The 23,797-nt window shown below is 43.8% G+C and overlaps 1 protein-coding gene across 4 annotated transcripts; it reads right to left on the bottom strand.

Moving 5' to 3' along the window:
* Positions 1 to 1,574: 1,574 nt before the first annotated feature.
* On the bottom strand, positions 1,575 to 19,516 carry zgc:112980 (uncharacterized protein LOC503706 homolog). Of its 4 annotated transcripts, none has more exons than XM_007906106.2 (20): positions 19,448 to 19,516; positions 17,688 to 17,805; positions 16,957 to 17,089; positions 16,191 to 16,284; positions 15,782 to 15,932; positions 15,264 to 15,432; positions 14,649 to 14,774; positions 14,006 to 14,074; positions 12,963 to 13,085; positions 12,666 to 12,821; positions 10,712 to 10,765; positions 10,161 to 10,378; positions 8,292 to 8,371; positions 7,346 to 7,456; positions 6,707 to 6,787; positions 5,895 to 6,002; positions 5,268 to 5,389; positions 4,641 to 4,763; positions 4,089 to 4,146; positions 1,575 to 3,025 (listed from the first exon to the last, which is right to left on the bottom strand). In XM_007906106.2, the coding sequence occupies exons 2-20, from the start codon at positions 17,785 to 17,787 to the stop codon at positions 2,939 to 2,941; spliced, it is 2,163 nt and encodes a 720-aa protein (XP_007904297.1). In that variant the 5' UTR covers positions 17,788 to 17,805; positions 19,448 to 19,516; the 3' UTR covers positions 1,575 to 2,938. The 4 variants fall into 4 exon arrangements, with proteins under 4 accessions (XP_007904297.1, XP_007904295.1, XP_007904298.1 ...); XM_007906104.2 differs by having other exon boundaries at positions 17,688 to 17,981; XM_007906107.2 differs by lacking the exons at positions 16,957 to 17,089; positions 17,688 to 17,805; positions 19,448 to 19,516 and adding an exon at positions 16,812 to 16,950.
* Between the last annotated feature and the right edge of the window lie 4,281 nt (positions 19,517 to 23,797).

The raw sequence follows: 23,797 nt of genomic DNA on the forward strand, positions 1-23,797 counted from the left end.
ATGTTATAATATCTCTGCCTGAGTCAGTTACTCAACACGATGGGCCAACATATTGAAAATCATAGAGAATTATAGATGTCAAACAATCCTCTCCCTGTCTCGTTGTTGCTTGGAAATTGAGCTCCATGGACAACAGCAGCCTTATAAGCCTAAGAACTTGAGACGGTTTTATCATCTTGACTGGGAAAAGCCTCTCAAACAATGGTGGAACTGGTGGTGGGAGGAAAATGGGGACAACCTACACAGGAGTTTCTCATTGCAACTTATCAATAAAAAAACCACATTGGGTATCAGATGGCGAAAGAATAGCAATACATCAAAAGAACTAAAAGTACAAGGCATTAGCCAGTTAGGAGAGATGAGTAAGAGCTCACTGCACGTTCAATACCCACCAGCAACCAACCATTTAAGAAGAGCAGGAATATTTACTGCGATTTTTCTATATTGGTTCAAACGAGTTTGCAAATCTGAAAGACAAACTACAGTAGTCAAATGCAGGAATAAGCACAAATCAGGCCCAGCTGGTAAACACGGGCTGTCCTTGCAATCACATCAGCACCTGTTTCAATAAAGAGGAAAATGGTTCAAAGCAAGGCAAATCAGCACAATCATCAAAACCACACACACACACATAGCTTTTATGCAAAGCAGAGTTGGGAGTGGAGGGAGCGAGGCAAGACATATTGCAACCCGAGATTGTTTAAGTTCCAGTGACAAATTTGATTTCCTGCAAGAAGCAAATCATTCGAAATGCAGATATTTATAAACCCGCTCGCAAACATCAATTACATTCAAAGCAGCTTCTACGTATTGAGAAGCGTGTTATTTTTATAGGTTCACGGTCACGAGAAAATTGCGCATTACTCACACATTCAGACTTTTTCCTCTTTTTTTTGTCTTATTGTCCTCTTACTCATTCTAATCCTCCTGTGGATTATTCACAACTGGCTTTTATTTGACCGCCAATCCCAACTACAGATTGATTCTTCTTAGCTCAGTTGGTAGCACTCCTGCGTCTGGGGTCACAAGTTGTGGGTCCACACCCCATGTCAGGACTGAGGCCAGACTGACAGTCCAGTGCAGTCCTGAGACACAATAATAATCCTTGCATTTGATTATAGCGCCTTATCACATATTCAAGTCGTCTCAAAGCGCTTCACAGAAATATACTGAAACGCGAATTGACTGTAATATTTTGTGGACGAAACGTGGCAGCCAATTGCACACAGCAGCGTCCCTCACAAACAGTCGTGGATTGGGTGACCAAATTATTTTTTTTTAAATATATATTTTTTGAAAGGATTTTTACCTTGGAAAAGCGATCAGCCAATCGACTAACAACCAGGTTCCTACTTATGCTAGGCAAAGAGAGTAAAGAAATTTGCCGAAACTATCACCCTGGCCAGGAATTGATCCCGGGACTTCTTGATTGCGAGGCGAGTGCTATAACCACTAAGCTACAGGACTCCATTGATTGACACTCCAGGGCAGTACTGACAAACAACCTACTAATGCAAGAAAGGCAATGCAGAGACCTCGCGAGACGAGTAGACAACATCTTCTTTTGTATTAAAAAATTTAATTGTTTATTAAATAGTACTTTGCAATGTGGGGTTGAAAGATCTGAATACAATAGACCCAGAGAAAAATATACATTCAGTAGCAAGAATTAAAAATGGATTGAAAATTAAAAAGGATTTCGCTCGCTCCCTCTTTTTTAAAACCCTTGTAAAATATTGAAAATTGGATATGCAAAATGTCACTTTTGTTTTGCTCAACAATGACCAGAACAAATCAACTGAAAATTGCAACAAAACTGTAAATATATACAGGAACTGGTCTCAAAACCTTACAGAGCAAGTTCAGCTCAGAGTACAAGGCACCATCCAAACCAGAACAGTTAAAGAAACACAGCCTTTTCTGTTTATGTAAATAGAAAAAAAATTGGCAAAGCTCAAACATTTACTGGCTCTTCAACATTGCCACCGATATGGTCTTCAGCATCTAAAGTTCCTCTTCTGAATCTCAAGTAGAAAAGCAATTGGTGAGGTACCACTGCCAGATAAGGTGCTCATGGTTCACAGAAATTAATGTAAGTTAATGAATAATTTAATCATCAAGAACCCAGAAGATATTACAAACATATTTGGTTTTTTTTAACTAAGGCGATTTTTTTAAAAAGGAATCTACTGCAGAGAATGTCTTGTTGAGACGTCTCAAGTACTTTACAGAATATACTGTAAACTGAATTGACTATATTTTGTGGGCGAAACGCGGCAGCCAATGGTGCACAGGAGTGTCCCACAAAAAGTCATGGGTTGAGCGACCAAATTATTATTATTATTTTATTTATATTTTTTAAGGGATTATTCCTTCTCCTCCTGTCATGTGTGGTCATCAGATTAGCCAAAAAACACACAAAAAAAACTTTTTAGCCTCTCTCCCCTAAAGCAAGCCAATAATAAGAGTTTCAGAGAATCCCCGACCCTCCAACCTCCCTGTGCTCCAGTTTCAGATTGACCGCGTTGTGTGAGTGAGTTAAAGGGCCAAACGCCACCCAAGTATCAGGATTGCAGTCCAGCTTCGTAACGTAACGTAAATATAGGACAGGAAGAACAGTCACATTCAACCTTTGAAACGCTGACTAATCTAATGCACATTTCCTGGATTTACATTAAGGAGTAAAGCTTTTTTTTCCCTCGCAGATGTACCCTCTCAAGAACAATCTTCTCAATCTTCTCAGAGACTAACTACAAGTGGATGACTTATTACCAGAGAGAAGTTTTATTAAAACAAAGTGAAATTTCCATTAAAATCAGACGATTGCGGTTGGTGCCAGGCTCTCAGGAGCACAATTTGCAGGAATGTTCGGTCGAGATTGGCCACAGTTAATCCACCTTTTCCAGCCATCATCAGGACTGCCACATTGTAGGGAGCATCAGACTTTCTTTAACGCAATCATATTTATTTTGTTCCTCAGCTCTGGCAAATGCTTAGCGTTCTGCCTATCAATGGCCGGAATGACCTGATCACAGCAAACAAGAACGTGAAACACAAGTGAACAATTCAGATGATTTCTGCAGTGAACTTGAAACTCCACTTCAGTTTTTTTGGAGGGTTCAGCCCGGTGCGGAAACCCATCACCATGCTTAAGAGTATCCAATTCAGGCAGAGTTCCACATATATATGTCTGCCACCTACATTTCTTGTGTCTAGAATGGAGATTACACTCTCTCTTGTTTAATTAATTCCAGAGAGTATCATATCAGGTTGGCAATAGCTAAGGCTTGAAGACACCACAGTTTGCGCTGGGGTAATATTGCAGCTTAACAAGATAAAGTCACATAGTTTACCACTGAGAGTATGAGAGCGCTGTCTGGCAAGCTTCCTGCTGCTGGTCCAGCTGGGAATTAATTGAAGCCAAATGGTAAAAATTCTTGCTACCAAGTGGCCAGTCTGTCCCTTCCAAGTCTTGTTGACGAGCCAGGCTGGCTGGAGTGTCATCAACAGTGCCCTGGGGTGTAGTGGAATTCACCTGGCTCAGGAATCAGACTACCGTGCAGGGTTGACTTGATTTCTGACATTGCCATGGCTGGAAACGGTTCAACTTTAAATCAATGATATCCTGAAAGATTTCCATCAGTGATGCTCGAGAGTCAAGATAGTGTGAATTCCCCCCCCACAAGCTCACAGCAAAAGCTCAGCACATTAGTGCTGTTCAAACATGCAGTGGCAAGATGCAAGTTAACACCTGGGACACTCCACCGAGAGGAAATCAGGTGCTAACAAGGAAACCAACAAAATCACTGCAGGCAACTGTAATGCAGCCTCTCGGGTTTAGTTACAAACCCACACAGACAAGTACTCGGGAGCTTACAGTCCTCCCTGATGGCTGGGCTGACGTGGGACATGGATAAAGAGCAGATCACAAAATAAAGTGGATTAGGATACAACAAAACATCAAAGCTACATGCAGTGTCTAAATTGCCTCTGTGTCTTCTACAACCCTCCCCCAACAACACACAAAAAAACAAATCTGCTCCAAAAACATTAAATCAGATTAACCTTAGACATCTAGTCACACTGACCTTATTTTGTAGAAAACTGTGAAGTGTCTGTTCCCACACACATTCGTTCCCCTTCAGTCTGAAGGGACAATGGTACATGTTAGCTAAGCTATCGATTGGGAAACTATCAAACTTCTCAAACTAAATCGACTGTAATATTTTATTCAATTACTGAGATGAGTTAAAATGGTCTGTTAAACGACTATCATCGCGGACACTATTCTAAAGGGGAGAATGGAGAAGAGTGCAAAGCAAATCACGAGACCCAACCGCAAAACTCATAAAGAACACAAAGGGGTTGGAGTAGATGAGTTGGGTATCTATTGAACATCATTAAATATCAAGGACGTGATCGACAGCCATGAAGGGAATTATAAATTGCGTCAATGATGTAAGTATTTTGGGGGATACTTATTTCCTTTCCAAATATCTCATCAATATCATTAAAAAACGGAAAAGCTTCAAAATAATTCTTGTCCCTAAACCTAATTTCAACTGAGCTGAATTTGTACACAGGTTGTTATTGAGCGAGGGAAAAAGTCAACAACCCAACTCGGGTGTAGAAACACTCACTCTTGCCAGGCTTCCACGAGAATCTGGACCATTTGCATGCTGTTGGCCTGCACGCAAGGGTGCGTGTCAGACAGGAAGATATTCACAAAGTCACAAACATAGCCAGCGTCGTGACATTTAAACCTGAATATTGAAACAAACAACTAGTGAGGAGCAACACGTACACTTCTAATGGCACCTTTCAGACTGGGAAATCATCTTAAAGCACAATCGATTTGCGGTGCAGAGTGTATGACTGACTATACATAAGAAAGACACAATAGAACTCACGGAAGAAAAAATCAGTAATACCAAGGTCAAAGCGCTGAGATTAAGGAGACTTCGACTGAAGACTCATTATATGAGAAAAGATAATCACTGATCCTCACAGCAACAAGCTTACTCTTCTAAATATAATAATCCTTGCATTTGATGTAACGCGTTATCATGTCGTCGAGATGTCTCAAAGCGCTTCACAGAATATACTGCAAAGTGAATTGACTGTGTATTTTGGGGATGAAATGCAATGTTTGGACGCAAAAGTGTCATAGCACTGACTGCACAAACCTTCCTCTCTTTCTCTCTGTCAAGAAAAACCCATATAAATGTTCCCAGTGCCAACACCAGTATTAGATAAAGTTTACTTACCCCTCAAGCAACATGCCCTTATACATGTAAAGGTTTTTTCCCAATAGTATGCAGAAATGGCGCAAGTTCTCCTCCTCCACCCTCAGCTTGTCAAGCAGGAGTTTCAGTGCCCACACATTCCTCTAAAATGCACAAATAGCATTGGTCAAGCGCAAGGAAATCCAGGCCCGTCTCCATCCGAACCACTTCACCGCTGACCGGCCACATCTACATGGAGCTGACAGGCTTGAGATTTGGATTGCGCGGGCCAAACACCAGGAAAAGTGCAGGCTGGTCCTCGGGGAAGGTTGGAACTTAGAAAATGTCGCAAACAGTTTTTGATCTCGCAAATTTGAAAGCATTTGCTTTAGTAAGCGTACTTCTATGAGGAAGGAGTTACTTTCTCTTCGTTAACAAATTACCTCCTGCTCTTCGTCAGAAAAATAAAGTTTTGAAAGGAGACAGGGAATTTATAGAGGTACATGAGATTGTACAAAAGGTCAGATTTTAATTGTGCCATCATAGCCATCTAGCGTTCTCCCATGGGGTAGAGCGCAACTGCCTGTTCTATAACTGGGATTTGTAAGGAGGAAATAAAAATGTTTCAAAGCAAAAATAAAGCAGTTACAGTAACCTCGCTGATCTTACCCCATAAGCTAGTAGTAGCTGCAGAACCATGTACATCGTGGGCAGTTTGGTGTGCCACATCTGGACGAAGGCAATAGTCACAAGGATTAACATAGCTGCCTTGCAATCCTGTGAACAGCAGTACAACTCCATGTTATTGTTCACTCAGCCTCTGACACAACTTACACTCTGGCGAATTACACAGTTAACATCCAGCAACATTCATTTGTACAATCATTCACTTTTGAAAAACACAGGAACTGAACTGAACCAAACAGCAGAGACACCTGTGCAAAGGACCCTCATTTTACCCACAAAATGAAAGCATCCGTAATTATAATATAATAATCCTTGATTTGATCTAGCGCCTTATCATGCCTGAAAGCTCTTCACAGAAATTGTGGGCGATATGCAAAATTATCTTCTGCCTTAGGGCATTCATTCACCAAGTTTACAGTACATTCTGTGAAGCGCTTTGGGACGTCTAGAAGACGTGAAAAGCGCTATATCAAATGCAAGGATTATTATTAAGTTTAATAAAGCCAAGAATTTACATTTGGATTAATTAGCAGGTAGTTTATCTTTTTTTTAAATAAATTTGACATCAATGCTATGGTCACTGGGCCAACTGTGCCTCTGTGCTCAGTGCAAACTGCTTGTAGTCCTTGTTCCCTTTTAACCCATTACTCTAAGACCCACACATCAACGGAACATTGTGAATTCTTCCCCCTCCCTCTGTGTCAGACTCCGCCATTGTCATGCGCTCTGGGGTGAAGTGGGCTGTATAAATGCATTGTTGTTTTGGAGACGCAGTGTCCTTATTAGCCACGTACCACGGACAGGAAGACTTTGGGCAAACCGACTATTCCTTTCTTCAGATCCTCCAGGATGATGGCAGCCAGGCCCGCTGTGCTCTGATGACAAAAGTACAATGGTTTTATACTAATCCAGGAAGCGGGCAAGGATTTCTAGCTCATGCTCTAAAACCACAGCTCTCCTGACAGACTCTATAACTTTTGAAGGACATCGCCTGCTGGGACACTGCTAGGAGTGTCAGGAGGCCGTTGTGACTGAGTAATGCGTGCAGGAAGCCAGCCAGACCTGCTGAAGCTGCACGTGTACAGTCCACGCTACACTGAGCATCAAGGAGTTTGTCTTTAATATTCTTATGACTTACAATCAACAGAACTGTTTTCAGCAAAAATTAAGACTTTTTTGTTTACAAATTTATACACTTAAAACTTTCTGGCTTTCTATCTCTATCCTGGCTGCTTTCTCTCGGAGAAACGGGATCAGAAGTGTCCGGATCAAACAGTTGAACTGTAGTCTGGAACAAAATCAATCTGCAGTGGTGCTTTTGGGAACTGTTTAATGGATTACCTTTAGCCACACTGAATGAAAGAAAGGGAGTTAAACTGAGCTCTCGCTTAAAATCGCACAGTACAATCCAAAGGTTTAGGTATCAAACTCACTTCCACAAACTCGGCGGATGGAGCTTGGATCACCTCACTAAGTAACTTGCCATTTTTCCCCAATGTGAAAGAGTTGCATTGAATCTCAATCAGTTTGCTCCAGCACTGAACCTGAACAGGACAAAATAAAACACACAGCACAATAATAATCAGGTACCGTTAAACCTCGGTTTGAACCACTGGGGCCCCAGGCTCCAGGGCTGGGGATTAACCCTCTGAGAAACCTACAAATAGTTCTGTGCCATCAGACTGAGACACGAGGAGCAGTTGAAATGATAACTATTTTCCTCAAATTTAGTTTTCCTGCCACTCCTCCCACCATTACCTAATCCGAGAGGATAGATGTGTTCTGCAAATGTTTGCCTATAAACAACTGTTTGGTCTACAAAAGCAGCATTAAAGAAGCCAAGAGGATAATAATAATAATGCTTGCATTTCATATAGCGCCTTATCAAGCTGTTGAGACGTCTAAAAACGCTTCACAGAATATATTATAACAGGGATTGACTGTATTTTGTCCCAAAAGTGTTTTTGTATTGAGTGACCATTTATTTATTATTATTATTATTTTTGAACAACCGGGTTCCTACTTACTGATTGGTAAACGCAGTGTGTATTGTGTGAAGTAAGGAAAGTTGTCCAAGTTTTCGCCCTTCCTGGGAATGGAACCCGGGTCCTCTCGTTTGCGAGGTGAGCACACTAATCACTACGTTACGGGACTGTACACCACTCATGTAAATGTAGACACATGACGCGTTGTTGAAACAGTCGGGTTCAAATCTCCAGAATTCAACTTGAAACCTTATCCTGACTACTTATCGTACTTGACTGAGGTCCTAAAGAAGCATTTGGTGCCAATGGAAGCATTTCTCAATATAAATAAACAATAACCTTCACACTGAACATCAATCAGAAAGGGAAATTAGGTGAAAATTAAAATACTTACATCTTTATAAAGTGCTTTATTTACAAACAGAATCCGGAGCAAACTTCTCATCATTACGTGGATTTTTACTGAAGAATCACCTGGAAATAGACAATGATCGACGCAAGATTTAAACCCTCTATAATCAGGCAAAATGACTTTCCTTGGTAAATCGACTAATAACTGGGTTCCTACTTACTGCTGGGTAAACGGGGGCATGTGGATTAAGGAAACTTGCCCAAGGTTTCGCCCCGCATAGGAATCGAGTGCTCTAACCAATACACACATGAGCAGGATTGATATGCCCTATTTACCACCAGAGATGCAAGCTAAAAGGACCATTAGCATCGAGGCTTTCTACAAAAACTCTCAAAGCCTTGCTTCCTTCCCCAACTTCAGGTCACGCCTGAAGACCTTCCTCACCGCCCATGCCTAATCAGCTCCCCTGTCCCCGGCTCGACAACATGTTCCGCCACTGTCAAACACTCTGGAACGCTACCATGTGTGAAGGGCACCATATAAACAAAGTTGTTGTTGTTGAAGCGATTCACTGAAGTCAAAACATGTGATTTTTAAAACTAGATAGGTTCTCGATAGTGAGTGCCATTATTTGTACCCATGGGACAACCATAATACAACCAGGATGCACACATGACATGATTCAATTTAAAAATGCAAAGCTTTAAGGCTTATAGCAACAATAAAGGCCAATTACATTTCCTTGATCTACACAAAGTAATGCTCCTGTGGAAAGAGGCAATTTCCCAAGAATTTGGGACTTGTCACATCTGGTAACAGTTAATTAAAAGCTTTTAATTAAACACATCTTCCTCTTCTGGGTCAGTGCAGCTATGATCGAAATTCCCATGTCAGCTGGTAAGTGGAGCAAAACCTGAGATCAACCGTCACTCACAGTGCAGCAGAACAAACTGTACCAGAGTCACAGTCTATTTTCTTACATTTCTTTCCACTCGGCCAACCACTCGATTGGAAATCTTCCACAAATTGAAATGGAATTTTTCTTTGTAGAATCATAGAATCTCACAGCACAGGAGGAGGCCATTCGGCCCATCATGCCGTGCCTGCTCTTTAAAAAAGAGCTACCGACTATTCCCCACTCCCCCGCTCTTACCCCGTAGCTCTGCACATTTTTCCTTTTTAAAGTACATATCCAATACCCTATTGAAACCGATTACTGAATCTGATTAACATGGCCAATGAACAGCACAGCATATTGTAAGTAAAAATAGAGCACAGAATTAATTGATAGATAATGCAGAATGTGTCAAAGGGTGAAGCATGAGAAGAAGACTTGGGGGTGGATTGTGGACTCATTATGTCCAAACAATGTGAGGCAGGCAGCAACAAACAAAGCAAACAGTATATCAGGATTGATTGCCATATCAATAGAGTTCAAATCCCCAGAAACCACGCAGAAGGCATACGATGTTCTAAAGGTTCTGCGTAGTTCTGGTTGCTGTAACATAAAGGGCCAAACAGGCCCCAGAGGCTGTGTAGGAGCGAAACAAGGCAAATTCCCAGTGTTAGGCCAGACTCTGAGAAAAGACTGGTTATGTAAGGCTCCATCTCAAAAAAGCGGGGAACTTACAGAGGACTGCAAGTTACTAAATGGGATAGAGAACATGGACCAAGGTAGTTTCAGGTAGGCAAAAGTGCTTACAATAGACACAAGGAAATATTTCTTTAGACAGAAGGTTATGTCAAGCTGAAATGGGTTACCGGGGCAGTGGATCCAGTTGAAACAAAAACAGAAAGGTGTAAAAAGAGACCTAACAACGAGAAAAGGGGTTAAAGGCTGAAACGAATCTTAAGAGTATTTTACTTTTGTTTCTCAAATTCATTCGTTGATAAAAAAAATTGCCGGCTGACCTTTGACACAAACCCAATTTCCTTCCTCTGAAAGGTCACTGCCAGGAGGTACGGTTTCCGTTTTCAGAATCTTTAAGTAGATCGAGTACTGGATGGGAGACAGACGGCAGGCAGTGCAGCACGAGAGGCTGGAATTAACATGGAAAGCCTGCAGAGCGTGGTGAAAATCTCCATATTTGCAAATGTAGAACGGAACTTTGTCTTGCAGTGCCTGCAACCTGCTCGAAAGGAAACAGAATTACACCACAGGCCAAGGTGCAGGGAGTAAAATGAAAACTAAGGCAGTAGCAATCACAACACAATTTATAATAATAATAATCCTTGCATTTGATAAGAGCGCCTTATCACATCGTTGAGACATCTAAAACCGCTTCACAGGATACACTGTAAAGTGCATTGCCTGTGTATTTTGTGGGCAATAAAATGAATGTTTTTCACAAGTTCACAAAATTGATTTTCTGAAAGGCATATATAATCGAATGCAAGGATTATTATCATTGCTATTAAAGATCGAATCAGAAAACATGCGCCCTGCAACACACCGCACTCACTTTAGTGTATCGCTGCATTTTACCACTCGAAGGTATCGCACCAACTCCCTGTACCTGGAACAGAAACAGTTAAACTGTTAGCACATCAGTTAATGTCAACCGAATGAAGCGCTTTGAAACGTCTCAAAGACGTGATAAGTCACTATATCAAATACAAGGATTATTATTAATTACCACAAACCTCAGTGACATTTGAATGGCGCAGTCAGTATTTCCACGATAGTAATGAAGTGCTTAAACAGGAGATGAGCATTGCGGAGATGGCCGGTACATCAACTGGGCAATTACACTTGAGATGTTACAAAAAATTGCCTATTATCATGTGGAGATTGCTGCTGTGCTTGAAAGTTATCTCCATCTCCACAAGACACAAACACACTGGAGTCATGTTCGAGCTCTACATCGTTAAGAGTTGCCGATGAAATGTTAAACTGAGGTCCTGTCTGTTCAGGTGGACGTTTAAGATTCCCTGTGGCACTGTTCGAAAAGAGACTGGAGTTTCTCTCTCCCCTTGCCCTTGCCAACAATCCCCCAGATTAAATCGGCCTTTTACTTCATGGCTGTTTGCGGATGTTGTTGTGTGCAAACTGGCTGCTGCCTCCGGGTTCATCTACAAGTCACTTCATTTGAGAGCAAATCCTATGAAGCGCACTGAGACATCCTCCAACATAAAAGGGACTGTATCAAAGACAAGGATTATTTATTTATGACTTCCAGTATAACGTGGGCCCAGAGTAAACTCACACTCTGAACAAAGCCGTGTTCAACCGGAGTGCGTTCTCGGGAGGCTGCACGGTATTCAGGGCAAGATCCGTTCTACAACATCTCCCTGAATGGCAATGGAGTGGGAAAGCTTCATGCAACATGGCAGTTTAATGAGGCATTTACATTTGGGTTGACATTTACTCCAGCAGTTAAACTCTGACTATTTATAACAGAGGCTGGCTCTTGGAAGCTCATAAAACATTTAAACATTTCACTTTAACCATTACTAGAAAAAAATACAATTCTTGATTTGCTCGAGTCAACATCGTGGCCAATTTCATCCATTACATCTCAAACAACTGCAGACAGGGCATTTTTTTACTTGCAGCACTCAGCAGTGTTCTGAAGAGCTAGGAAACATTAATGAAGGCAGCTCACTTCACTGCGATGGGATACAGCAAATGTAGATGACAAGCTTGGCAATTTGCCAGGCCAGAAAAAAACGTGGAATGGTTTTACTGTGGCAAGAGGCACTTCTCACTTAGAAAGGCTAGTGCTCAAACAGCAAAACATTTAAAATGAAGCCTTCTGAATCAGTTACCGTGAAGGAATGGCATAACACAGCAACTGTAACTGCAGTGTTGTGGAAATGATATCATCCACTTAGAGAGGATGCTGCAAAAACGTAATTTGACATTTTCCTTTATACAAAAGTATTGAAAAGACAATAAATCAGAAGCTGTGGTTGAAACAAATACCATTCAATGTGTTCAAGAGAAAACTTGCTGCGTAAATGAGAGAAGGGACTGGGGTAGGGGGGGGTGTAAAGAGGGGAATATTATTTAATTATTTATTTCAACATGTGGCTGGTAAACTCAATCCACAGTAACAAATTTACATTTATACACAGTAGCGCCTTTCACGTCGGGAGGACGGACGCCTCAAAGCACTTCGCAGGATTTTACTGTAAGGTGCAGTGTGTATCGTAGCCAATGTACACCGACCGAGAAAGCTATAGTTTTGAAGAGGATTCAAACGTCGTCATAAAACATTTTGCTGTTATACCACCATTGTGTGTGGGACACTGCTGTGCGCAATTGGCTGCTGCGTTTCGCCCACAAAATATACCGTAAATACACTTCACAGTATATCCTGTGAAGCACTTTGAGACGTTTTGTCGACCTGATAAGGCGCTATGTCAAATGTGAGGATTATTATTATTTATTAACGTTGTGTATAATCAGCTTACTCTTCTCTGGCCTCCATTCTTTCCACCCGCGCCTGGATCACGACAATCTCTTCCCATAGCACTTCCTTCCTGCCTTTCTTCTGCCGCTGCCCAGTGATGTTCTGTCCTCTCAGGATGGAGGTGAGGAAAGGGTCATCCCAGGACAGCACGTTGAGACTGCGAGCAAACAAACAAACACACTAACTAACTCGATCATTTTCATGGAGGGTCGTTGACAAAGCTGTACTTCAAAGCTAAGACCGAATACATCAAATTCTGGATGTTTTGAAATGCTCCATAAATAAGACAAGCTCTCACCTGTTTGTGAAGGCAAAGCAAAAAGAAGGAAATGGCAGAGTTTGATAGAACCTTTTCAACTTATCAAACAGACAGGGAGGAAAGTCGCTCAGTACCAGCATTTTCTGTAAAGAGTTGGCAATTCTGTAATAAAAACAAGGACGCAGTGATTGCGAACTTTATCAGCTGTGACAAACTGCAAATATGACAGGTTACAACTCGACACCCAGTCCCATTCCGATATTTCCAATCTTTACGACGTTGCATCTCAGATCAATGCTGGATATGAAAGACTTGAGACATATGTCACCTTTTTCTCCCGTCCTGTGGGTCCATATAAAGTACTTCTGCTTTGTGCCCCTGTGATTAATGTTTTATGGTCTGTGCTCCAATGCACACGCTTTCAGATTTGAATGCCAGTAACAGGCAAGGCATTCACATCAACTGTATCATATTAATAAACTTTTGAAATTTTCACCTTGACGCTGCAACAGCAAATGTAAATGGGGGGGTGGTTGGGGGGTGATGGCATAACCTTAAGCCTTGAGGAGAGGGAAGGGGAAGGAGGATGGAATCCAGGATGCAGTTCCAGAGAGTGGGGGTAGAATGGCTGAAACTTTACTCACTGATGGTGCGGTGAATCAGCCGGGGAAACAAACCAACAGAATGTTTCTGTAAGTAAAAGGCTGACAGGCACAGACAGTGGAGCNAAAAAAAAAACTACAAAGGGGTTCAGGTAGGAGCTAAACAAGTTGCTGTCAACTAAAAGGATTCGGGGCTGTTACCTTAAGAGTACATTAAGACACATCTTGCAGGAAAGTGATTGGGAGGCTTGATGGACCCGGTAGGCCCGTAACAGTTACTATAAAAAGCTGGTGTTATATTATTAGAGATAGTGCATTCTAAAGTTCAATGTAATCCTCGCGAAGCAAGCTGACCCCGGTGTTAACACAACGGAACAGAAAAGTGGAGCATTTGAAGAGTCTGAAGTTGCAGCTTGATCAGAGCAAAATCATGACTTTCACAAGGACGTTTATGTAGAGCTTTGGAATACAAAAACTTACCTGTGCATAAAAAATGGTACAGCCAGTTTGGGAGTTGAAGACATTAGATTTAGATCTGTATTGGTAACTCTGTTAAAAGAAAAAAGAATGAATGTGGTTCAAGCAATGACAATGGTTAATGTAATTTTTTTTAAGAAATCTTTAAAAACACGAGAAAGATTTGAGTAAGATAATAGAAAATGATATATATATTAATGGCATAAATGACAAAAAGTCAAAAATGGAATTGGACAAGGAGTCAGAGTAAAGGGTATGCAAACAGGAACCATTTCATAGTCCTTTAAATACACAATTTCCTCATCTCCAAGGAGATGGAAACCAGAATAATACCGGAAATATTTTTAGAATAATAATCCTGGCATTTAACACAGTGCCTTTCACGTCAGGACGATGTGTTAATTGCTTTATAGAATTTCACTGTAATATCCAGTGACTGTGTATTATATAAGCAAAGGCAACATCCAATTTGCGCACAACAATGTCCCACAAACAGCCATGGAGTGATGAGTGATAAATCCGATTTTTATTGGGATGGGGTGGGGGGGGGGGGGGCAGGACACTGGGAGAAACATCTGCAGATTGGCTGCCAGCGTTCTCCGTCACAGGAACAAATGTTTGCAGTAAAAAACAAAAAGGAACTAACTGTGAGAGCTGTTTGTGAAAGAGGATTTCTTTTGCCGCACCCATCATCATAACAACAGCTGCTTTGGGCTTCTCCTGGTCTGCCTGACACAGAAAATTGTCCACCAATTCAAACACAGCCGTGTAACTGCAGGCGAAAAGGAGGGAATGTCAGCAAAATGCAGCCAAATTTTCCCACATTACATTCTTCACCACGCAATTCATCCCAGTTAACAGAACATTCTGCAGATTTCCAATGAGTAGTAAATAGGTTGCAAAGGGCAAGACTCAAATGACAAAGTATTTACACTTCCTGCTTGCTAAAAACACCAGTTTTATACAGTAACAACCGTTAAAATAATAATCCTTGCATTTGACACAGCGTCTTACCACGACTTCAAGACGTCTCCAAGCACTTCACAGGAAATACTGCTAAGTGAATTGACTGTCTATTTTGTGGGCGAAATGCGGCAGCCAATTGCGCACATCAGTGTCCCCACAAACTGTCGTGGATTGAGTGACCAAATTATTATTATGATTATTATTATTGATTTTTTAAGACAGTGACAGAAAACCCAACCCGGAGTTGATTCCTTTCCCTCTCTAATTTCAGACTCAAACTGGTCAAGTCACATACCTGTATAACCGGATATCAAAATGATTTATCAAACACTTTTCACAGAACACGTTGAATACGTTGTGGCAGGAGCATGTGCAGGGAATTGTATGGTTGGGAACACTCATTCCCATCAAATATTTATTGTATTCCACGGCAAGAACCAAGGAAAACTTCTGCAGCAATTCTCCTGGAGAGCAATCAGAACACAATACATTCAAAAAGTTTTCTCCAGAACCTTCAAAAGACAAATAGAGCCCTTCACAACCTATTGCCAGCCTGTGAGTGGTTGTTTATTTCATCATCTGAGATTACAATTCAGATTGCAATTTTCTCTCCCCCTGCACGACGCTGAAAGTGCTTGGTTCTCACATCTGGTTACCCTCGAATCCTAAGTCATTATGGTTGCATTTCCCTCAAAGCTGAGGTAATAAAACCATACTAAGCACAGTTTTCAGAGGTTGCATCAAGTGAATAGGTTTTCAATATTCCAACAGCCATTGAGCCTCAATATAACCACAGGATTGGGCAGTTCTTACCTCCACGTCGCAGCTCAGCGTCAATGTCCACCAGGTTGAAGTTGAACATCGAGAGCGTGCCCTTCAGTGCTGCATCACGATGTGCTTTCCAGTACTTGCTCTTGTTGTGAGCATTGCAATGGCAGAGCGACGGGACCTTCCAAAATTCGCACTGTGTCAATAGGGCAAGAGATGCATTTCTTTATCAGGTAAAAGAGAGCGAATTCTGATACCATTGCGAAAAATGTGTGCATGGAGCTTTTACACAAAAAAAAGCAGCATTGGAGGAGCCAATAGTAGTTGTTAAAGTGATTTTTATGCTGAGAACAGCTTTTTGCCTTGAGATCTGTCTGAATTTCAATTGAATGCAATAGAAATCATTCATTTCTTTTTCTCTCGTAAGGGATACAGCTGACAGAATTGCACCCACCTTGGAAACAGGCTTGTCGCAGATATAACAATAGCACTGTTCACAGAAATTTAAATTATTGTCCACTGGCTCCGAGGTATCATTTTCTCTGCGCCTAAAACGTGCAAGACAATTGGAAACTTTTCAGGCAACGTATGTCCCAGAAGTGACTTCAATAGACTTACTGTTGCATAGCATACAGGAAGTGATGTCTGTGGTAGCCATTTTGTAGTGCTCGGTCTGACTTTATGGACCCAAACCACTACGATGTGACAAGGATTGAATGCATTTGGGATGTCCTCCCGACGTGAAAGGCGCTATACAAATGTAAGGAGTAAGTGTTAAACAGCTAATGGATTAAGGTGCCACATTACTGACCCTCGTCCTCAATTTCTTACACCCACAGATTGGACCATTAGTATAACAGTAGACCCAACTTCCAAGAGAATATGTAATATAATTATTATTATAATTATAATATAATAATCCTTGCATTTGATATAGTAACTTATCATGTCATCGAGACGTCTCAAAGCGCTTCGCAGAATATACTGTAAAGTGAATTAACTGTATTTTGTGGGCAAATAATAGTCCAACTTCCAGGAAACATGGAAAGGTCGTGGACCCGAAACGTTGACTCACTTTCCTTTCTCCATAGATGCTGCCTGACCTGCTGAGTGTTCCCAGCTCTCACTTGTTTTTCTTCCGGGAAACATTGTGTTTGATTTACACTGGGAAGGCTCCACGCCTGCATGGAGGATCCCAATCGGCCCCTAATGGTACCTACGTGAAACTCTGTTCCATACAGTCATAGCGAGCGTGGGGCATCACATTCCCTTTCTTACTGTACGTAATTGCGAGCCCACATTCCTCATCCACCACCTCAGCGCTCTTCTCCTTAGATGTACCAGCTACTACCTCTGCAAGGAAATTAAAACATTGCCAGTGAAACAACGTCTTTCCATGTTCACCCCCACTCCTCCTGGATTTTAACATCGCTTGTCAAGAGCATTAAAATCATAAATAAGGATGGGGTTATGGTGGGTCTGAGCAGCTTGCATATTCTGTATAAAAGATTTCTATGTTTTTATATATATATACACAGATTAATCCTGAAGTACTAAGTCATTAGGGCAGTAAATTGCTCAGCAGTAAGTAAATGAACACTTGAAATGATGTACACGTCAGAGATCATCACTAAATGATCACACCCCAGAGCAGGCAGTTACTCACACACCTACAAGCGACAGCCTGAAGTGTGCAATAACAGGCAGCCTGGGAGCAAAGCTGCCTCATCCCTCCCCCTCAGCATATATCGCAAAAAACACAACAAAGAGACAGACATCAAGTATTAATAATAATCCTTGAAAAGTACAATCAAAATTAGGGAGAAGAGTATCGGAAGTTTAAGTGCACGATACCGAGCTTCGTATTTTGTCCACTCAAACCCGCAAGGTTCGTTTGCAGTCTGAGAAACGTCAGTCAAGCACATCCGACAAACAGATAACCCAGCCGTACCTGGAGGATTTTCCACTATGAGCACCGAGAATTCGCTGTCGTTTTCTAATTCAGTGTCGCTGATTACAATGACACTCTCATCTCCCTCGTTTGGCTCCATTTGAGCCTCCGCTCAGAACTGTTAGCGAGGAGCAGACATTGTGAGAACAGCTTTTTTTTTAAACAACTGCCGCCCCAAACCAAAGCCGGTCTTTCTCAATTCAAATGCAGGCGGCAACGAGGACAATAATTTTACATCTGTATCGCGCCTTCCACAGGACACTTTACTCTGTCCCAACTTCAAGCGAGCGTCGACTGCAGAAAAGTATAAAGAAATGAGGACGGATAAGTCAAGAGGAAAGCAAACGCAGCCAACAATCCCCCAAATAAAACTGGTCATATATTCTACAATATATATAATAATCCGTACATTTGATATAGCGCCATATATAGAGAGGGGGGGGGGGGGAGGAGAGAGGGGGGGAGGGATGGAGGGAAGGGGAGAGAGGGAGGGAGGGAGAGGGAGGGAGAGAAGGAGGAAGGGAGGGGAGGGAGAGAGGGAGAGAGGAGAGGGAGGGAGGGAGAGGGAGAGGAGGGGGAGAGAAGGGAGAGAGAGGGAGGGAGAGAGAGGGAGGGAGGGAGAGAGAGAGGGAGGGAGAGAGGGAGAGAGAGGGAGGGAGAAGAGAGGGAGAGAGGGAGAGAAGGAGAGAGAGGGAGAGAGAGAGGGAGGAGAGGGAGAGAGAGAGGGAGGGAGAGGGAGAGAGAGGGAGGGAGAGAGAGAGAGGGGAGAGAGGGAGAGGAGAGGGAGGGAGAGAGGGAGAGAGAGGGAGGGAGAGGGAGAGAGGGAGGGAGAGGGAGAGAGAGGGGGGAGAGGGAGAGGAGAGGGAGGGAGAGGAGGAGGGAGAGAGAGGGAGAGGGAGAGAGAGAGGGGGAGAGAGGGAGAGAGGGGAGAGGGAGAGGAGAGAGAGGGGAGAGAGGAGAGGGAGAGAGGAGAGAGGGGGGAGAGGGGAGAGAGGAGGGAGGGAGAGAGAGAGGGGAGAGGAGGGAGGAGGAGAGGGGAGGAGAGGGGAGAGGGGAGAGAGAGGGAGAGGGGGAGAGAGAGTGGGGGGAGAGAGGAGAGGGAGAGGGAGGAGAGAGGGAGAGGGAGTGAGGAGGGAGAGAGAGAGAGGGGAGACGCAGAGGAGAGGGAGAGGGAGAGAGAGAAGGAGGGAGAGGGAGGGAGAGAGGGAGGGAGAGGGGGGAGAGAGAGGGGGAGAGAGAGAGGGAGAGGAGAGGAGAGAGGGAGAGGAGAGAGAGGGGGAGAGAGAGAGGAGAGAGAGAGGGGAGAGAGAGGGAGAGGAGAGGGAGAGAGAGAGGGGGAGAGAGGGAGAGAGAGGGGAGAGAGAGAGGGGAGAGAGAGAGGGAGGAGAGAGAGGGGAGAGAGGGAGAGAGAGGGAGGGAGAGAGGAGAGGGAGAGGGAGGGAGAGGAGAGGGAGGGAGAGAGAGAGGGAGAGGAGGGGAGAGAGGGAGAGGGAGGGAGGGAGGGAGAGAGGGAGAGGGAGAGGGAGGGAGAGAGAGGGGGAGAGGAGAGATAGAGGAGAGAGAGAGGGGAGGAGAGGAGAGGGAGAGAGGGAGAGAGAGAGAGAGGGGAGAGGGAGAGAGAGGGGAGAGAGAGAGGGAGAGAGAGAGGAGAGGGAGGGGGAGAGAGAGAGAGGAGAGGGGGAGAGGGAGAGAGAGGGGGAGAGAGGGGCAGAGAGGGAGAGAGGAGAGAAGGAGAGGGAAAGAGAGAGATTCTCCTTTACTTTCTCCGGTCGCCAACTTCACATTTGCCGCTCAGCCGTCAGCACTTCCGGGTCACACCCTCAGCCCCGCCCCCGACAACCACTTCCGGGTCAACGATCTCTCCCCAAAATCACCCCCAAATATTGGCCCCAAAGTCACCCCAAATATTGGCCCCAAAGTCACCCCCAAATATTGGCCCCAAAGTTACCCCAAATATTGGCCCCAAAGTCACCCCCAAATATTGGCCCCAAAGTCGCCCCCAAATATTGGCCCCAAAGTCACCCCAAATATTGGCCCCAAAGTCACCCCCAAATATTGGCCCCAAAGTTACCCCAAATATTGGCCCCAAAGTCACCCCCAAATATTGGCCCCAAAGTCGCCCTCAAATATTGGCCCCAAAGTCGCCCCAAACATGGCGCCCCTCACGTGGGGTGGTGTCCGCGGCACTTACAACAAATGTCGAGACTTCATTGACTCGAGTGACTGATCCTTTATTGGGAACCGCTGGTGAGAGATGAGCACGAAGATCCCACACGAGTGCACAGGTTTCCATGGGGTTCAGGTGGACCTCAGGGTTTTTTTCTCACAAGTCGAGTTTTTAAACTGTTCTCTCTTTCGAGTCAACGTGAACACACGGAACGTTTCCGATTGCCTCGAGATATTACGTACAGATGAGGTCAGAGCGGCAAAGCTGGGAAATGGTACTGAACGGGTGAAAGACGGCAATGAGTCCACATTAGTTCATCAGCTAATATGGTGCGGACCAGGAAAACACTCCCCTGGCTTCCCCCTCCCCATGTCAGGGAGGTAATGATGTCACCTCTAAGGCTTCGCCCTGTATGACATGGTTCGAAGGAGCTGCTAATTTGTCCCAGTCTTATTCTGCGGCGCTGTTTCTCTCTCGCGCGCCTCTTTACTAGCCCGCGGGGATGATGTACAAGCTGAGACGCACCCTGTTTGTACGAGCGCAACTCCCACCACTCTCCACGCAAAGGAAGATAAGAGATTGAAATCAGAAAGTGGCAAAATATGCTTTTTTTTGAAAAAAGAAATGGTTGTGGATCTTGCTGGATTTTAGCTTCAAATCCTGAAGTTAGGAAAATTAGGAAAACCACTAAATAGGAAAAACAACGTTTCTCTCAGTGGGTTATTAATATTAATGTTCTGGTGTTTGGCACCTGAGCCACTTGAATCTGATCCCACTTTCCCGCTCAGCTCCCTACCTCCATTATTCTTTCCTCATTTGTCCTTCGGGTTGGACTGGCTGATGTATGACTTTACAGATGCGGGAGCCTGGATAGCGAATGGAGCCGAGCAGTGGAGGGAGAGGTTAAGGGGTGAAATCCATTCTAGGTTACGAAGGGTTATTAACGCCTCCCATCTATGGAAACTGCTTTACGCCATCACGTTTATTAACGTATGCGAAAGAATGAAGTGAATGTTTCGCAGGCCGGGGTTCACCCTGTTCCCGCTGCCGGGCAGCATCTCCACGTTACACTCAGAGCCCCGGCAGCACTTGGTGCAGGACTTTTGGCCTGTCGCCTCTTGGCAGGCCTCCTCCATGTTGGAATCCGTGCAGGTTTCCCCACAGCCACGGGTCATGCTGGTTTCATTGCCCGTGACTTGACACCCAGATCTGGAACACAGCATCGGACGTCAATGGCGAGTGAAGCTGTACATACAATCATCCATCCTTAATGAGATAGCTCTAGCCGTCATTCAAATGAGATATTAAACCTGAGGTTCTGTCTGCCTGTTCAGGTGGGCATTCAAAATCTTTAGGCGCTATTCGAAAAGAGAAGGGAGATTCTCTCTCCCGGTGTCTTGGCCAACAACCCCCTCCCCCCCACTCCCCCAAATAAAATTGGTCACTCGTTTCATGGCTGCTTGTGAGATCCTGCTGTGTGCAATTGTGCTGCCACATGCATTCATCTACACCTACATATAATAATCCTTGCATTTGATACAGTGCCTTATCACGTGTTCAAGAATATACTGTAAAGTGAATTGACTGTATATTTTGGGGGCGAAACACACAGTCACTCACTCCTCTACGAAGCTCCAAAGGTTAAAAGGCATTATGTCAAGCAGAAGGATTATTATTATAATCCCCATTTCCTTTCCTTTCCCCTTGTGCCTTTAATACTTATCCAATTCCCTTTTAAGCATAGCTGCTGTCTTAGCTTCCTTTGTCTTCAAATCACAGCTCAAATAATGTTCCACCAACAACCCCTGAGATGACATCATGTGGCGGTAACAAGCAGAGACAGAAAGGCTGTGTACTGCAAGTCCCAGAAGAGCCGGGGTGGGGAGGAAGTGTTCTACTGTAATGCACGCAATGCAAAAGTGGAAGAAGCCAAAAATTGAGCTGCTTGTATAATTAACGTGGCGCCAGCCGCGATTGATGCGACGTGTCTTGTGGGAACTCTAGAAAGAGCGTCACGTCGCAGGACAGGGCTCATTGATCCGTGTGGATGAAATGTGTCTGCTCTCACTCTGTCTCCAGAGCTCATCCCCAAAGGAGAAAATTAAAATGAGTGACGCTGGGATTACATGGGGACTAATGCCCTGTTTCTAATGGCAAATGGAAGCTGGACTCAACCCAAAAAACCTGGCACTTTGTGAATTGTCCAGATTCACGCTGCTCAGTGTCCTCACTCAATCAACCACTGAGTGGCCGAGGTATTGTAATTTACAGGAGTGACACCAGAGAACAAAGGCAGCGCCGGCCACTGTGTCACAGCGAGAGAACGGAAGAGCTGCTCTAATCTGTTTCCCAAACTCGGATTATAGAATCAGACAAGAAAAGAGAAATTAAGTTTACAACAACAATCAACAAATGACATTTACACAGAGCCTTTCTCGTCGGGAGGACCTCCCAAGGCGCTGGAGAGTCAGGGATTTGGACCCAAATTGGAGGTTGGGTGACACAGGTATTAGAATTAGGACCAGATCACTATGACTTCAGCCTTACCCAGCAGCTAGCAGTGGAGTCAGTGCATCTCTCTGTTGTGTAGTTCACCAGCTGGTGCTGAGCACAGGCCTCCGTGCCGCTGCAGGAGAAGCAGGAAGGTGTATTCCTCAGGGCAGAGCCTGTGGACATCTGCAAGAAGGGAAGAGAAGTCAGAGGTTTTCAGTTGTTATAATAGTAATAATCATCCTTGTATTTGATACAGCGCCTTGTCTCGTCGTTGAGACGTCTCAAAGCGCTTCACAGAATATACTGTAAAGTGTAGTGACTTGTTTATTTTGTGGGGGGAAACGCAGCAGCCAACTTGCGCACCGCAGCGTCCCACAAACAGTCGCAGAATTTGAGTGACCAAACCAAACATCGCTCATACTGATTGAGCGGTCACATCCCAGCAGGTAGACCGTCACTGGGGTGGGGTGGGCGCCGTGATTCTTCATACTCAGCAGCTCCCTGTTGTTTCCTTTCAAACACTTATCCACACAATGGGCAAAGCATTCCCTAAAGTCACGTCAAGGTATATAATCTTGAAGCAATATCTAGGAGCTTTAGTGTGTTTAATTGCCAGCACGGTTTGCATGTCTGCAGCAGGAGAGGTGAACGTAATCTGCTGTCACTGGCTTTTGCTGATCATGCACTGAAACAGCCACCTGCTGGATCAGGACTGTATCAGGTTTTCCCTTTCACCAAACTGCAAATAATACAATCTGATGGAACAGAAGCATCACCCAGTGGCCTGGCCGAAAACTGATAAACTCACTGAAATTGGGCCAAAGGATTCGAATTCAAAAGATAACAATAATCCTTGTATTTTTATAGCAAGTAATAAGATCAATGCAAATATCTGGATTCATAAGAGATTACAAAATAGTAATAATAATAATCCTTGAATTTTTATAGCAAGCAAAACTAGGACATGTCTCAAAATACTTCGCACATTAATTAGTGTCAAGGGTAGTGACTGTATTTTTGGAAACAAATGCAGCAGCTATTTTGCTCACCGCAATGTCCCACAAGCACAATGTGTAAAAGACGTTGAATAAAAGTGTAATTGGAAGGGTGAAAACGCAATTGTGTCTATCTAAGGTGAATGAGTGCCTGATCCTCACTGAAATGAGCACAGATGCATTGGGAGACTTACTGCTGATCTGTAGTCTGCGGTCGACAATACAATCTCTGTGACCAGTTCAGCTGGGAAGAAGAAAAAAGGGCACCAAACATTTTAGTTTAAAGATCAACGCGAAGTCACAATAAAAACACACTTCAACAAGGTCATTCCAACTCAGTACATTGGAACAATAAAGTAGCTTCCTCCAAAGCTCAGTACAGTTACTGCTCGACTGCTTGAGCCACATGGACCAAGAAAGTCCGATATTTAATGGTTCTGCACTGAGTCAGACCA

Source organism: Callorhinchus milii, unplaced genomic scaffold (genome assembly GCF_018977255.1).
Source record: "Callorhinchus milii isolate IMCB2004 unplaced genomic scaffold, IMCB_Cmil_1.0 Scaffold16, whole genome shotgun sequence".
NCBI classification, from domain to species: Eukaryota; Metazoa; Chordata; class Chondrichthyes; order Chimaeriformes; family Callorhinchidae; genus Callorhinchus; species Callorhinchus milii.